The sequence below is a fragment of the Corticium candelabrum genome, chromosome 15 (genome assembly GCF_963422355.1).
Source record: "Corticium candelabrum chromosome 15, ooCorCand1.1, whole genome shotgun sequence".
NCBI lineage: Eukaryota > Metazoa > Porifera > Homoscleromorpha > Homosclerophorida > Plakinidae > Corticium > Corticium candelabrum.
This window is the reverse complement of record NC_085099.1, coordinates 329613-345750: the sequence shown is the minus strand read 5'-3', so window position 1 is coordinate 345750 and position 16138 is coordinate 329613. Positions and strand designations below refer to the sequence as shown.

At 42.7% G+C, this 16138-nt stretch overlaps 4 protein-coding genes and 3 non-coding genes across 7 annotated transcripts in view; 1 reads left to right on the top strand and 6 right to left on the bottom strand.

Moving 5' to 3' along the window:
- Positions 1 to 358: 358 nt before the first annotated feature.
- LOC134191659 (large ribosomal subunit protein mL50-like) lies at positions 359 to 1304 on the bottom strand. Its single transcript, XM_062660276.1, has 3 exons — positions 1166 to 1304; positions 955 to 1108; positions 359 to 572 (listed from the first exon to the last, which is right to left on the bottom strand). Exons 1-3 carry the CDS (start codon positions 1300 to 1302, stop codon positions 384 to 386), a joined length of 480 nt encoding a protein of 159 aa, XP_062516260.1. The 5' UTR covers positions 1303 to 1304; the 3' UTR covers positions 359 to 383.
- A 45-nt stretch (positions 1305 to 1349) lies between these two features.
- LOC134190812 (polycomb protein eed-like) lies at positions 1350 to 2582 on the top strand. Its single transcript, XM_062659329.1, has one exon. It carries the CDS (start codon positions 1362 to 1364, stop codon positions 2517 to 2519), a length of 1158 nt encoding a protein of 385 aa, XP_062515313.1. The 5' UTR covers positions 1350 to 1361; the 3' UTR covers positions 2520 to 2582.
- A 217-nt stretch (positions 2583 to 2799) lies between these two features.
- Positions 2800 to 2870, bottom strand: Trnag-gcc (transfer RNA glycine (anticodon GCC)). The gene has a single exon. It is a non-coding gene; the product is annotated as a tRNA-Gly (tRNA).
- A 359-nt stretch (positions 2871 to 3229) lies between these two features.
- Positions 3230 to 3300, bottom strand: Trnag-gcc (transfer RNA glycine (anticodon GCC)). The gene has a single exon. It is a non-coding gene; the product is annotated as a tRNA-Gly (tRNA).
- A 130-nt stretch (positions 3301 to 3430) lies between these two features.
- The window catches only part of LOC134190810 (FK506-binding protein 15-like), a 19938-nt gene continuing 7230 nt past the window's right edge, over positions 3431 to 16138 (bottom strand). Inside the window, exons 14-31 of the mRNA XM_062659327.1 lie at positions 15409 to 16138; positions 14242 to 14450; positions 14045 to 14147; positions 12413 to 12584; positions 12091 to 12227; positions 11550 to 11633; positions 11422 to 11493; positions 7096 to 7248; positions 6945 to 7037; positions 6656 to 6727; positions 6423 to 6512; positions 6227 to 6334; positions 5236 to 5980; positions 5063 to 5173; positions 4621 to 4737; positions 4474 to 4564; positions 4186 to 4294; positions 3431 to 3638 (exon numbers count right to left, since the gene is read on the bottom strand). The exon at positions 15409 to 16138 is cut by the window's right edge and continues 221 nt beyond it. Coding sequence (XP_062515311.1) covers positions 3576 to 3638; positions 4186 to 4294; positions 4474 to 4564; positions 4621 to 4737; positions 5063 to 5173; positions 5236 to 5980; positions 6227 to 6334; positions 6423 to 6512; positions 6656 to 6727; positions 6945 to 7037; positions 7096 to 7248; positions 11422 to 11493; positions 11550 to 11633; positions 12091 to 12227; positions 12413 to 12584; positions 14045 to 14147; positions 14242 to 14450; positions 15409 to 16138 — 3259 coding nt within the window. The 3' untranslated portion in view covers positions 3431 to 3575. The remainder of the gene's footprint in view (positions 3639 to 4185; positions 4295 to 4473; positions 4565 to 4620; positions 4738 to 5062; positions 5174 to 5235; positions 5981 to 6226; positions 6335 to 6422; positions 6513 to 6655; positions 6728 to 6944; positions 7038 to 7095; positions 7249 to 11421; positions 11494 to 11549; positions 11634 to 12090; positions 12228 to 12412; positions 12585 to 14044; positions 14148 to 14241; positions 14451 to 15408) is intronic.
- Positions 6091 to 6175, bottom strand: Trnay-gua (transfer RNA tyrosine (anticodon GUA)). Its single transcript is given in 2 exon segments — positions 6091 to 6126; positions 6139 to 6175. It is a non-coding gene; the product is annotated as a tRNA-Tyr (tRNA).
- Positions 7840 to 9213, bottom strand: LOC134190811 (uncharacterized). Its single transcript, XM_062659328.1, has one exon. The coding sequence runs from the start codon at positions 9193 to 9195 to the stop codon at positions 7966 to 7968; it is 1230 nt and encodes a 409-aa protein (XP_062515312.1). The 5' UTR covers positions 9196 to 9213; the 3' UTR covers positions 7840 to 7965.

The window sequence follows — 16138 nt, the reverse complement described above, 5'->3', positions numbered from 1 at the left end:
GTGGTACAAATGCGAGAGTCAATGAGTGACATGGACATCATTAATATTAATAACAACAAATGTTAATGAATTTTATTAATATTAATAAGCTTAAAATAGTAACTCATTAATATTAACAATAATTAAAATAGTAGCAAATTAATATTAACAAATTATTACATTAATATTAAATATAAACACATTAATATTAACAAAATTAAAATTTAAACACATTAATATTAACAAAAATAATATATAAACGCAGTAATATTACCAAAATTAAAATATAAACACATTAATATTAACAAAATTAAAATATAAACACATTAATATTAACAAAATTAAAATATAACACATTAATATTAACACTTTGATTCATACGTGTACGTTATATTAGCAATACATCATGATACATCTGATGGATTACGAAAGGAAAGGTTTGGAGAGAGGTTATTGAAATCAACGTTTTCAAACTGTTTGAGTTTACGTGGCGGTGCGAGATAGAAAAGTTTCACATCTTGTGCAGATCTTATTGAATTCAACAATGGATTGGGAACGACAAAGCCAAACTCTTTGTGACATCGACTGAGAATCTAAGGAGATTATGAAGTCGTGATGTGATGACTTATTGAGAGAGAACAATGACATGAATGTAAAACAAGTAGACAGACAGACACACGGACAGACAGACAGACAGACAGACAGACAGACAAACAGACAGACACACAGGCAGACAGACAAATATAAAAAAGTTAATATACTACTTTTATATTAATGATAACATATGAATATTAATATATTAAATATATTATTAATATAATAATATTGTTAATACTAATCTATTAAAAATAATATATTAGAACTAGTACATTATTACTACTAATATATTACTAATAATATATCACTACTAATATATCACTACTAATATATCACTACTAATATATCACTACTAATATATCACTACTAATATATTACCTTGAATTTTATTTCTAAATTTTTCAGAGGCAAGTCTTCCCACAACTCCAATTGCTGCTTTTCCATTTCCTTTTCCATTTCCTCAGTTGCCTCTTCCTTCACGATATTCTCAATTTTCTGTCGCAGATTGAGGAAAGCGGGAGAAACCAAGTCGCTACACGTAAGAGTCATGTGACCCCTAACAGCCAATCACCGACGAATGTTCATTCACCTTTCTTTCTCTTCTTCTGTCGCTATCGGACTGCTCTTACTGCCAAAGATATACTTTTTAAATCTAGACAAGCGTCCTGTAGACTGCGGGTCTTTGAAAACGCGAGTGGAAACGTGAAAGAAACGCCTGCCTGACATGTGTGCACGTGACCTACAAATATCCCGTATTTTAGCTAAGTACCCGTATAATCAAAGTAATGGATGAAGATCTGCGGCAACCCAAGAAATCAAAGACGTCCAAGTCATTTCCTGTGTCTTCAAGGTTGGCGTTCAGGTGTTCAAACCACATCCGAGAGGATCACGGTCAACCAATTTTCGGAATTTCATTCAACGAATTTTTTCCCGCCACTCAACATCCGATCTTCGCCACAGCTGGCAGCAACCGCGTCAGCGTTTATCGTTGTCTTCCGGGCGGAGAAATCGCGCCCCTCCAGAAATACGAAGACCCGGATGTTGAGGAGATTTTCTACACTTGCTGCTGGTCATATGACGTCGATACGAAAGAGTCGCTGCTGATTGCGTCAGGAGCACGAGGCGTCATCCGGGTAATTAACACGTGCACCCGCCGCTTGGTCCACTCCTTACTCGGTCATGGAAATTCGATTAACGATTTAAGGATTCACCCTCATGACGTCATGATTCTGTTATCGTCGAGCAAGGATCACGCCCTTCGATTGTGGAACGTGAAGACAGGAGTGTGTGTAGCTATTCTAGGCGGCGTCGATGGACACCGCGACGAGGTCCTCAGCGGAGACTTCGATATCCACGGACGTTTTGTGTTCTCGTGTGGAATGGATCATGCACTAAAAATGTGGTCACTGGAGACTCTGAATTTGAAGGAGAAGTTGGCCGAGGCTCGTGTGTATGACGAGGCGTCGGCCAGCCAGTCGTTTCCAACGACAACGGTTCATATTCCGCAGTTTAGCACACGCAGCGTCCATCGTAATTACGTCGATTGCGTTCGCTGGTTTGGAGAGCTCGTGCTGTCAAAGTCGTGCGAGAATGCGATCGTGCTGTGGAAGCCCGGCTCGGTGACAAAGAATCTCGACGATCTGAGTCTGACCGATTTGAACATGTATGCGACCGTGCTGCATCAGTTCGACTTAACCAACTGTGACATCTGGTTCCTTCGTTTCTGTCTTGACTTTGAGATGCGAGTGCTTGCTTGTGGTAATCAGTCGGGGCGCATATTCTTGTGGGATTTGGCTGTTGAGGAGCCGGGGTTGGCGAAGCACACGCAACTGTTTCATCCGCGATGCGAGTCGGCCGTTCGACACGTCGGGTTCAGTAGCTGCAGTCGCGTTTTGATATCGGTTTGTGACAATGGAACGATTTGGAGATGGGATAAGAAGTAGAGTGAGATAAACGATGTAAATTGCAATGATGGTATGAAACAAGCAATAAGGCTTCACACCTTTGTGTACCACTGTATGTAGACATTGTGTTCTCGGAGTCCCGGCACCTCGCGCGGCTATGCGTTACATGCTTACGTAGAGGTGTGAAGCGTGTAGATGTGCGAGTGTCCAAGATGTGTAACAACTTGCTTGTAAATCAAACTTTTTAAAAACTACTATTTTACTAATTTAATTAATAAGCAAAAAATTTGAAAATTTCAACTCGGAAAAGGGTAAGATTTGCACTGGCCGGGAATCGAACCCGGGTCCGCCGCGTGGCAGGCGGCGATTATACCACTAAACCACCAGTGCTAGACACATGAAGCCGTAGTGTACAGCAACTTGTTTGCAAACATGCCTCGGATACCCAGATAGTCTAAGTGTGCATGTTCGGTAAACAAACGAATAAATTTTTTCAGCATTTTTAGTGTGTTTAATAAATGTAATTTTACGTAACAGATACATAAACTATTAAATAACAACAAACGCACATTTTAAAATATTAATATTGTGCAAACAAGCCTCGGATACCCAAACGGTTGTATGCGCAAACCCAAAAATCATACAAAAAACTTAATTTTTTATATTCAATTAACAACATACATTTACTTTAAGAACAAAAAACTAAACATACAATTAGAGACACTATAAAACAAAAAAAAAAAAAAACGTGCACCGGCCGGGAATCGAACCCGGGTCCGCCGCGTGGCAGGCGGCGATTATACCACTAAACCACCGGTGCTATGCGTAAACGGTGCCCTAAATGCTATACTTGATAAGAAACCTCGACTGTCAAACTGGCTAATAATTGTTACTAATTTCTAATATATTTTGCTCTCCATTTTCTTGCTCATGTAGAGTGTACGACCCGCTTCACTTTTCAAAAATATATAATGAATATGAAAGAAGATACACCGAGTAGCAAACAACGCATTACATTTTGCTGATTAATCCGACATTTTTCTAGAACAAAAACTACACGACAATATGATCGACTACAGGGATCGCCGCCAAAAGTCATTTCAACCAATCGAGTTCATCGTCTTCATCGTCGAACAACGGACCCTTGTCAACTTTCACCTGAAAAAATGAAATAAAATCAAGAAACGTGCGACATGGGCTGGAATGGGTTGCCACATTCGTAACCATGGTAACATCAGATCAATCATCATGCATCTGACATTGCATTACTGTCAATACCCAAATGCAATTTTTTTCTGATTAATAAAATAATCGCTAAACTTTGTTAATATTAATGTTGTTCGAAGCATACAGGTTAATATTAACAAGTTTAACAAATTAATTACTCCTTTGCTAGCTAAACTTTTAATAACAAAAATATTTTAAACTTGTTAATATCAATTCTGCCTCATTTTAATTAAAGTGTGATTAATATTAACAACTTTGACAATTTATCTAATGAATAAACTTTGTTAATATTAACGTTATCAGGTTAATATTAACAAGTTTAACAAACTACCCCTCAGATAGATAAACTTTTAATAATAAAATATTTTAAACTTGTTAATATCAATTCTGATCCATTTTTTAATTGATGCGTGATTAATATTAACAACTTTGGCAATTTATCTCTAACGACTAAACTTTGTTAATATTAATGTTTTACCTCTGTCTTTGTAGTCGTAGGTTGAGGTGATGGCTTGGAAGGCGGCGCACTGTTGAAGAGGTTGTTGTTTGCAACCACAGACGAGTCGGTAGTGTCTTGCAGAAGAGAACTGGAGACAACAAGATACACACATGATCAACATACAATATCAATTGCAATTTGTGTGTGTGTGTGCATGTGTGTCTCAGTGTGTGTGTGTGTGTGTGTGTGTGTGTGTGTGTGTGTGTGTGTGTGCGCGTGCGTGCGTGTGTGTGTGTGTGTGTGTGTGTGTGTGTGTGTGAGACTCACCTGGCCGGTTTGCTTGACGTTTCATTTGATTTTATTGGAGTGAATAGGTCGTCGTCGTCTTCATCACTAAACAACGCTCCTGGCTTTGATGCTAATTCACACACAACTGAGTGATTGATGATGATATGGAGGTATAATGTGACTCACCTGGCTGTGGTTGTTGATCTGCTCCTTTGTCTGTTTGACCTTCATCCACTGCTGTGATGTCGTTAGCAGTATCTTTGGAATGTGTTGACTCGGTGACAGTAGGTATGTGATCAGAATCTACCATTGTAAATAGTTTATAACTACAAATATATTAATTATTTGTGTTAATTACTAAGTAATTACTGGCTTGTCATCAAGCAGATATATTATATTCTTTGTGTTTCGTTTGTCTGTCTGTCTGTCTGTCTGTCTGTCCATCTGTGTACCCATTTGTATGTTTATCTGTCTGTCTATCTGTGTACCCATTTGTTTGTTTATCTGTCTGTCCATCTGTATGCTCACTTGTATGTTCATCTGTATGTCCATCTGTTTGTCCGTCTGTCTGTCCGTCCAACTGTCTATCTTTCTGTTTGTGTGTTTTGTATTCATTAACATCCAGCACCTTTTCCTAGCTGCTTTGATTGTGTAGTTTCCTCCTCTTCATCCCATCCGTCCTCACCTTCATCTTCATCTTGTGAAACTCCAGGAGCAAGAATTGCTGGCTCTCCACCCGCTGCACACAAACAATAAATAACAAAGTGAAAACAAGCAAACTTGTCTGACTACTAGCATCACCTTCTTTGTCTTCACTTCTTAGTGTGACTTCATCTTTACTAGTCGATATATCTGTGGTGGTAGGCGTGTCTCCAGTTGAAGGTAACAAACCGTCAGTCTCGTGTTCTTTCTCGTGTTCTTTCTCTTCTGTTGTAGTGACGTCACTTTCCTTACTGATTTCCTCTTCAACTCTTTCTATTACTGATTCTGCTGTCTCTACATTCTCCTCGTCTTTTATCTTTTGTTCTATTATCTCTTCAGCTATTTTAGAAGTGATAACTTCTTTCTCTTTCTCTTCAGCATTTCTATCTTTCTCCCTCTCTTCTGCTTTTTCCACTTCCTCATCTACTTCTTTCTCATCTACTTCTTTCTCATCTACTTCTTTCTCATCTACTTCTTCCTCATCCTCATCCTCATCCTCATCCTCATCCTCTTCCTCTTCATCTTCTTCCTCCTCTTCCTCCTCCTCGTCTTCTTCATGAGCTTCCTCGTCTTCATCTTCAATGTTTGTTGTTTCTTGTCTTTCTGTGTGTTCGATTTCTCTTTCCGTTTTTGTTTCTTCTGATTCTATTTCAACTTCAACTGCCACAGTGACTTCGTCATCTTCTCCACCCTCGTCCTCCTCATCTTCGTCATCTTCTTCTTCATCCTCTTCATCCTCTTCATCCTCCTCATCTTCCTCATCCTCTTCCTGTTCTTGTTGTGGAGCTGCTGCTTGCGCACGCGCAGCAACGTTTTGAGTAGGAAGTTGAGTGAGGGTTACTTCCTAACAAGAACCAACACAAAACAAAAGTTGTAAAGCAATATAAACAAAAAGTAATATTAGAAGTAAATTAATTAAAGCATAAAAAACTAGAAAAAAAAGTGCTTTGACCGTCCGTCGAGACGGATTCGAACCGCCGACCTGAGGATCCCAATTCACCGCTACAGTCCCCCGCTCTACCAACTGAGCTATCGACGGTCGCACGACAACCGGATGACAATCTTAGTATTAGAATAATCAACAACTGACCTTCACAGTCTGCAACACAACTTCATGAATCCGCTTTCCCGGATAAGACTCTTCAGCAGCAAATTGACCTCTCAACATCTGATACACTTTGTTCATTATTTTCTTTACCTATAAAAACAAACCTCAACTAAAATCATTACAAACAGACAAACAAACAAACAAACAAACAAACAAACAAACATCTCAATATGCTAACCTCACTGACAATGTCACCTCCAGCTGTACCTTCTGTAGAAGCTGCTTTACGGCCTGACTCATAGCCCGCTGATCGAGCAGATTCAACTTGCTACAGGCAAACAATGTGGTCACATACTCTTCTTTCTTCTACACACACACACACACACACACACACACACACACACACACACACACACACACACACACACACACACACACACACACACTAGATCACTAGATGGATAGAAAAACCTCTTCTGTATCTGCCAGTTTTGCTTCAAGTCTCTTGTTGTCCTCAACAGCACTATTTCTGGCATGTTCACTCTATACCACCACAAGTCACTCACAAATCAAAACAACAACAATACACACACCCACACATACACACACCCACACATGCACACACCCACACATGCACACACACATGTACACATCCACACAGACACACCCACACCCACACATGTACAAACACACACACAAACCCTCTCACCCACACACACATGCACACACACACACACACATGCATACACACACGCCACACCTCCTCCTTTTCCTCTATAATTCTGTCCAGTCTTGCTTGCAGTTGAATTATCTCCTTCTCGGCATCGCCACGAGTTGCTTTCCAATGTGCAACCTTCACCAAAACATCAAAGTTGCTAAGTCAATATATTTGATATCAACCAAACACTGACTTTGTCTTCAGCTGCTGCTGCACGATCTCTGTGATTTGCTGTTTCTTCTTGTAGTTCTTCGTATTTGCGTCGCCAACGTTCTTCAGCTTGACTGACTAAGCGCGATGATTTTTCTTGCCAACGACTCTCAACATCATTCTCAGCTTGAGAGATCTACACATGATGGAAATATCAATGAGTTAGCGCAGGACGTGTTTGTCTGTTGACTGTTGGTTTCCTGGCTTGTTGGTGACCTACCAAGTGTCTGTTTGAGTCCACAAACTTATCTTGATCTGACTCTCTATTTGTCCATCTGTTTGTCAATCTGTCTGTCCGTCCGTCCGTTTGTCTGTCTGTCTGCCTGTCTGTCTGTCCATCTGTTTGTCAATCTGTCTGTCCGTCCGTCCGTTTGTCTGTCTGTCTGTCTGTCTGTCTGTCCATCTGTTTGTCAATCTGTTCGCCCATTTGTCTGTCTGTCTGTCTGTCTGTCTGTCATCTGTTCGTCTGTCATCTGTCCGTCTGTCTGTCTTTCTGTCCACCCACTTGTCTGTGTCTGTCTGTCTGTCTGTCTGTCCATCTGTTTGTCAGTCTGTCTGTCTGTCTGTCTGTCTGTCTATCTATCTAATCTGTCTGTGTATGTATCTGTCTGTCTGTCTGTCTGTTCATCTGTTTGTCTGTCTTTCTATCCACCCACCTGTCTGTCTGTCTGTCTGTCTGTCTGTCTGTCTGTCTATCTATCTAATCTGTCTGTGTATGTATCTGTCTGTCTGTCTGTCTGTCTGTCTGTCAATCCTCATATATTTCAAACATGAACACTACTACAGGCTAATGAAGAGAAGGTGAGTTTAAGCAGGCTCTATGCGGCCACTACAACTATACTGCTATCTATACCTAATGTATGTAAAATTGTGTGACAAAGTCATCTACAGTGTTACAACTATTAAAGGTAAGAATAGAAATTTTTTTTGCTATTGTCTTTGCATTGCACCGCTGTAGTGTTATTGAAAACCGCTTTCGCCAAAAGCACATAAACTCATTGCAGTTATTGTTGCCAGCATCATCACATGATCGGCGAGATAGTTCCTGTAGATACTTTGTGGCTTCTTCACCCCAGCGACCAAAGTGTTCCATGACGAGGGGAACAAATCTCATTGAAGACATTCCAGCGAGCTTTAGCTCACTGTATTTTTTTGTCTTCCTGTCCTCTCTTCTTGCTGCTGCTGCCCCGTCTTTCTCAGCAGCCTGACTCACTATGTCCGATGCCCATGGATGTGAAAGGGCTACATCTAGTTCCACATTGGCACCAGAGCCAACATCAAAGACAGCTATGTCCGGTCTGTTGTTGCTATCATTGTATCTGTCCCTCGGTTCCTTTTTGTGGTGAATCTGCAGCTGCCGCAAACAGTCATCCCATTCACTTACTATCGAATCGTGTGACCAAACAGGCCCACCACCCTTCTTACAAGTCAGCAAGTGGTATCCCATTTCGTCTAATGCAGTTCCACAATCACACTGCTCAATCCATCTGACAGCCGGCAAAGATAGACCCAATCTCAGCAAACACGCCAAACGGAATTCGTAAGGTGAGAGTGCGAATTTTGCAGATTCTGGAATCGTGTTAAGCCAGGAGCCAGCACCTTTTCCACCTAGAGAGCGAAGGCGAGCCGCATCTCTGGGCGAAGCAGTGTTTTCTACCATGTGGGCAGTAGCAAAAGACATGTGTTGACGAGTTAATTTTTGTTGTAGTCTCTTAGTGTCCTCTAGCAAGTCAGTAAAAATCTTGCCAGGAGGAATTGCTCGAAGTAACTCGGATCTAATAGAACCATCTGCACCATCTCCAAAAATGATTTCATTAATTTGATTCTCCATAGCTGGGAATCGAATCGGTAATGTCGACAGTGCATTAGCCCAGCTAGATATAAAGGCTATTTGACATATCTCTGTAATGGATGTCATCCCAAAACCTCCATTTTTAATCGGTAGTGTCGCTTGAAACCACCTGTCGTTTGGAATTGGACCACAGTTCAGTATTTTTGAAAATGACTCTCTTGTCAGATGATCATGCAGTGAAGCTGCTTCGATGAGGTACTTTGGTGCTACTGACCTTGCCAAGTGTGTCATTCTAGGAACATGGCAATGCCTAAGTAAAAGCATCGCACTCTGTGGATCCTCAAGCTCGACTAGTTGGTCACACAAAAGGTTTCCAGAGTCAGCAAATGATGAACAGTGGGACTGAATAAATGATGGGCAGCCAATAGGAACCCCAAGGATTGTAGTTCCCGTGGATGTAGTCGGAATAGATGAAATTTGATCTCCGAGAAGTTTGATGCCTGAGGATGACGAAAAGACCTCACACTTGCTGCTTGATATTTCTAAACCAATACTGGAGAAATCAGACCTCAGATTCTCAAAGGCCACCATTGCTTCATTTGGTGGACCAAGAAGAAATATATCATCCAGGTAAGCCAATACCATGATCCCTGCTTGATTAGACTGTAACTTCAATAGAAGAGGATGTATTGCAATGGAAAATAACACAGGTCCCAAAGGATCTCCTTGATGAACTCCTTCCTGTGACGATATTTTTACAGTAGAGGAGCCTTTAGACACAATCAGATCACCAAAACCTGAATACATCTTAAACACATGAAATGCTATGTCCGGAAAAGATGCAAATACTTGGTTGATCATGTGATTCCTGTTGATTGAATTAAAGGCATTCCTGACATCCGTTTTTAACACTACCCAATCCTCGTTGCTCTCAATTAATAGTTGGATTTGATGCACCAGCAACTCTGACCCACCCGCAGTGGCCACCCCATATTGGACTGGAGAGAAAAATTCAGAAAATTCATTCCTCTTTAGGCTGCAAATAGTGCGCGCAGTCAGTCTCCTCAGGCATTCTCCTATAGCTACAGGACGAACATCACCGTTTGGCTTGGGCAATGCTATAAGACGAGCTGCCGTCAAGAGTCTTACTGCAACTGCAGCCAGTGTGCCCTTGGCAATCAGAGAACACACATAACCGAGGCCCCTCACAGTAGCTGCATTCGGTAGTAGTGCTCGCAGATGTTCATATCTCCAGCCAGAAGGCCCAGGGCTTGAGCCTCTGGGAGACGACAAAACTGCTGCTGATACTTGGGAAGATGTGATGTTGATGCTGTGTGGGTCTTCTTGTGAGTGAAAATCTACATCAATGAATCGAGATGGATGCTTTGTAGATAGCCGTGAAATTGTGTCATCCGTTATCGGGGCTAGACCAGAGCTCGTCAAAACGCGAGCTGCTCGTGATAATTCGCCACATTTCACAAGTCTCAAGGCAGCTTGCTTCGTGAGAGAGTCCTGAGAGTGACTTGAATTTGAAGATGAACGAGATTCTGAAGGTTTGCTCAACTGAACCAACTGATCCCACTGAAACGCGAGAAATTTACGAAAAATAGCTTTTAGTTGGTATGTGTTGGACTTTCCTCCCCTGGGTAGACTCACAGGAGAGAGCAACATACGAGGCAGCAGAAACAGAAGCTTCCAAGCGGCTTCATCCATTGGATCCTCTTCTACCTTTTTAAATGTCATAGCACAACATTCCTGGAATAGAGAACGGACAGCAGGATTGATAGATTGAACAGTTTTTGGAGGGATAGAAGACACGATGTCATCGATAGAAATGTCCCGTATAAACTGCCATGCGGACGATTCGTTTTCACGAGGAGTATGAACATGCTCACCAACCCTAACGTCACTGTTCTGTGTAGGATTGAATCCAACGTCAGCTTCCTGGACGGACAGAATGACAGGTTCAGACGAAGACTCACCAACAGCCACGCTCTCATCACGTGGCGTACACGTGGCGTATTCACTCTTTGAAACCTGACCGTTTGTGCGTTTCTTACACTGTGATGAATGTTGACTCAACTTTTGAAACCATTTCTTGCAGTGCGTGCACTGTAGAAGATTCAAGCGACTGACAAATTCGGCGGGTAGCTCCTCGTCACAATGAGAGGAACGAATGTGACCTAACAAACGTTGACGTGACCCTGAGGTTTGACAAGACGCAAATGGACACGACTCTTCTTGTGACATCGGTGAAAATCCGGACGGCACAAACTTCCACTCTTCCCCTGAACATCCGGGTCCATCTGTCTGTCTATCCAGCCTGTCTGTCTGTCTGTCTGTCTATCTATCTAATCTGTCTGTGTATGTATCAGTCTGTCTGTCTGTCTGTCTGTCTGTCTATCCAGCCTGTCTGAGTATGTATCTGTCTGTCTGTTTGTCTGTCTGTCTGTCTGTGTATGTATCCGTCTGCCTGTCCATCTGTTCGACTGTCTGTCTGTCTGACTATTGTCTTACCTGTTCTGCAACCAACACGTCTACTGATTGCCGTTCCTTTTTGAATTTCTCTCTCAATGATGTCAATTCAGCCTGAGAACATTATTATGTCAGCACAGCCTTCCCCAAACACATTGCAACACAACAACCTCATGAGTTGATTTCAATTCGTCAAGGTCTCGTTCTAGTCTCTCCTTCTCAGTAGCAAGCTTCTTCTTCCTATCAACTAAACTCTAAACAAACAACACAATAAACACATCAGACAGACAGACAAACAAATAGATAATAAACACATCAGACAGACAGACAGACAGACAGACAGACAAACAGACAAACCAACAGACAGACAGATAGACAAACAGACAGACAGACAAACAGACAGACAGACAGACAAACAGACAGACAGACAGACAGACAAATACATGTATTGACACAGACAGAGACAGACAGACAGACAGACAGACAGACAATAAACACATCAAACAGACAGACAAACAGACAGACAATAAACACATCAGACAAACAGACAAACAGACAAGACAGACAGATAGACAGACAAACAAACAAATCAACACAAACAAACAAATATAAACAAGTACACAAACAAACAAATATAAACAAGTACACAAACAAACAGATCAACAAACAAATAGACACTACAACCTCACAACATAACGTTCAACAGATCACCTTATCTAGTGACTCTTTCTCTACTTTCAATTCTGTAATTTCATCTTCCTGCTGTTTCACTTGAGCCTCCAATCGCCGACGAACCTGCTTCTCGTCCTTAAAATTGTTAGACGTGTCCTCAAGCTTCACCTCCATCTCTACAAACGCCAAAACTCAACCAACAAAACACACACACACACACTCACACACACGACACACACACACACACACACACGTGCACACACACACACACACACGTGCACACACACACACACACACACACACACACACACACACACACACACACAACACAACTCCTACATGTACCAACAAATTTTCTCACCTTGCTGTGATTGTATTGCTGCAGCCCATTCGGATGCTTTCGATTGCACTTCAGCCATCGCAGCTGCAAGCTGCTGCTTGAGTTCCGCATCTTGCTTGTGTAAGTTTCCGACCTCCAACTGGAGAGTACCAACTTGACTCACAGCTGCACTCAATTCAGTTGTCAACTGAGCCTATAAATAAGTAAAATACAGAATACTTTACATGCACACATGCACACAGACATACAGATATACATATTTACAGACAGACAGACAAACAGACAAGACAGACACACAAACAGACAGACAGACAAACAAACAAACATACATACATACATACATACAGACAAACAAACAAACAGACACACAGACAAACAGACACATGTACAGACAGACAGACAGACAGCAGTGTTCTCCCCAGGCATCTCAAGACGTGGCGGGCCGCCACGCCTTGGCTAAATTTTACAAGAACACGCCCAATCCCGCCATCCCTTGGCTAACGCCGCCACGCCTTGACTTATGCCTGCCACGCCTTACTATCTAGGTGTTTTTAGGCAAGAAATGAGACCAGTGGTTTGGGTTCTTGTTCATATGAATAAAACACCTGTTGTTGTTGTTTTGGAAAGTCCAAAAGCAACGTCATAGATATCGCTATGTCCAAAATATACTTATGACGTTGTTTCGAATCCGACCCGACGTCATTTGGTGGCGTATTCGCCCACATTCCAATTCATATGTGAGTCACACCCTTGGCAGCCGCTTGTGCCGTGGAATCGTTATTGGTACGTTGAGAAAATACAATGTCGCAAGACAACATACATCAATGCGTCAAATTGTGTTGTTGAAGTGATAGCCCAATTTCTCGTTCTTCTAGTGGCGTTTTTGTCACCTACGGAAGCCGATCTGGGAGGCATTACCCTGCACAGGATGTAAGACAATGCACTGATTACAGACGCCAAAACGTGCTTGAACGGCATCAACCGAAAGCCAAAGTTAGTGAAAGCATTGCTCAGGTTAGTGTAGACACGTTCGCAGTTTTGAAAAACTTGTAGATCTCGGCGAGCATGCTGATACGCTGCGCACGTCTTTAGCGTCGATATCGGAATGGAAAATTGTCACCGACTGCTTAGCAAACTTGTCTACTAGTGCTAAGTTACTAACTAAAGCTATTACAATCAATTTTGTGATTTGTATTGGCTTGGGAGGCGCAGGTTTTCGACATGTATGCAGATTAGAAAGAAGCCTGGATGAAAAGTGGGGCGCTAGAGGGATTGTGCTCTGTCCACGCATAGAAATGTTGTAAAGCTAACATTTTAGACCAAACACAAGCACCCTATGTTGCTCTAGCACTGCACAGCAAACGCCACTCAGATGGCCACGCCTACATTTGGGGAAACCACGCCCACAAGTGCATTCCATTTAGTCACGCCTACACCACCATGCCTTTGAGATATTCTGGGGAGAACACTGGACAGACAGACAAACTGACAAACAAACAGACAGACAGACAGAAAAACAGACAGACAAACAAACAGACAGACAAACATACATACTGACAGACAGACAGACAGACAGACAGACAGACAGACAGACAGACAGACACACACACACACACACACACACACACACACACACACACACACACACTTTACCTTCTCTTGTTCAAGAATCAGAACTTTCGACTGTGCCTGAGCTGTCGTCACTTTAAACGAATCGTTTCGTTGCTCCAACATCGAATTACTCTGCTCCACATACCTACAACAACACACACACATACAACACAAGTAACACCACCAACACAATACAAACACTTACACAACATCAATAATTATTATATAGATTATCTTACCTCTGGTTTCGTTCCAGTAGTTCAGCGATTTTCTCGTTTTGTCCTTCGATGCGCGCACTCTTCTCAAACACTTCGCGTTTCAGTCTCTCGTTGTCTTGCATTATTCTCTGTATGTTGTGGAGTAGGATGCCGGCCTCCATGCTTGGAGCCGAGTTGGCAGCAACGAGTGATCTGCTCGCCTCACGGCTGCTGTCGTGAATTTGTTCGACCTGAAAAGGACGTGTTGTTTATGTAGCAGAAGAATAGCGAGTTTATCTGTCTGTCTGTCTGTCTGCCTGACAGTCCATCCGTTCATCTGTCTGTTTGCTGTCTGTCCATCTGTGTGTTTGTCTGCTTGTTTGTCTGTCCATCTGTCTGTCTGGTTGTCTGTCCAACTGTCTGTCTATTTGTGTGTCAGCCACGGTCTGTTTGTTTGTCAGTTTGTCTGTCTGTTTGTTTGTCTGTCTATCTGTCTGTTTGTTTGTCTGTCCAACTGTCTGTTTGTTGGTCTGTCAACCTGTCTGTTTGTCCAACCTTCTGTCTGTCTGTCTGTCTGTCTGTCTCTGTGTTAGTCAGTCTGTTTGTTTGTCTGTCCATTTGTCTGTTTGTTTGTCTGTCCATCTGTCTGTTTGTGTGTCAGCCACTCTGTCTGCCTGTCTCTGTTTGTTTGTCTGTCCATGTGTCCGTTTGTTTGTCTGTCCATCTGTCCGTTTGTTTGTCTGTCCATTTGTCTGTCCATCTGTCTGTCTGTTTGTGTGTCAGCCACTGTGTCTGTCTGTCTCTTTGTTTGTCTGTCCATCTCTGTTTGTGTAATTGTCTATCCATCTGTCCGTTTGTTTGTCTGTCAACCTGTCTGTCTGTCCAATTTTTTATCTGTCTGTCTGTCTGTTTGTTTGTCTGTCTCTTTGTTTTAGTCAGTCTGTTTGTCTATCCATTTGTCTGTTTGTTTGTCTGTCCATCTGTCTGTCTGTTTGTGTGTCAGCTACTCTGTCTGCCTGTCTGTTTGTTTGTCTGTCCATTTGGCTGTCTGTTTGTCTGTCCATCTGTCTGTCTATTTGTCTGTCCATCTGTCTTTCTGTGTCTGTCCATCTGTCAGTTTGTTTGTTTGTCTGTCCATTTTGCTGTCTGTTTGTCTGTCCATCTGTCTGTCTGTCTGCCTAAACAATTTCTCATCTTTCGTTCACTTACTTTCAACGTAATATCATCCAGTTTCCTCGTCATCCTCCCCAACTCGACCTTCACCTCACTCTGTTGCTCTCTCGTTTCCGTCAACAACGTTCTCGACGCCCTATCCTCCTCGTTTCTACCTCCACTCTCACCACCCCCTGACCCACCCATTCCCATCTGATTACCCTGTGAAAACCCACCTCCCTGCTGCGGCTGCTGGTAAGGAAAGCCCTGCTGCTGTTGAGGCTGCTGCTGCTGCTGTGGCTGCTGCATGTAGCCCGACTGTCCCGGCATTCCTGGTTGAAACCCAGGCTGTTGACCCATTCCCGGTTGAGTCACCGAGCTGTACGACGGAGGCAACGACTGCCCGGGAATTTGCTGCTGAAACGGCTGCTGAAACTGCTGCCGTTGTTGCTGCATTGGCTGGTAAAGCGCCAGCTGCTGTTGTGGGACCGGAGGACCACCAAGCGTCGGGAACGAAAACGATGACGACGGCTGCGACTGCATTTGCGGCTGTTGCTGCTGCATTTGCGGCTGTTGCTGCATTTGTGGCTGCATGTGAGCTTGTTGGGCCATTGGGTTGAGTTCCGGTTGGCTCATCATGTTACCAACCGGTTGACCCATCTGGTTCATCATCGGTTGGCCCGCCTGGTTCATCATCGGTTGACCCATCTGGTTCATCATCGGTTGGCCCATCTGGTTCATCATCGGTTGACCCATTTGATTCATTCCTGGTTGACCCATTTGCATC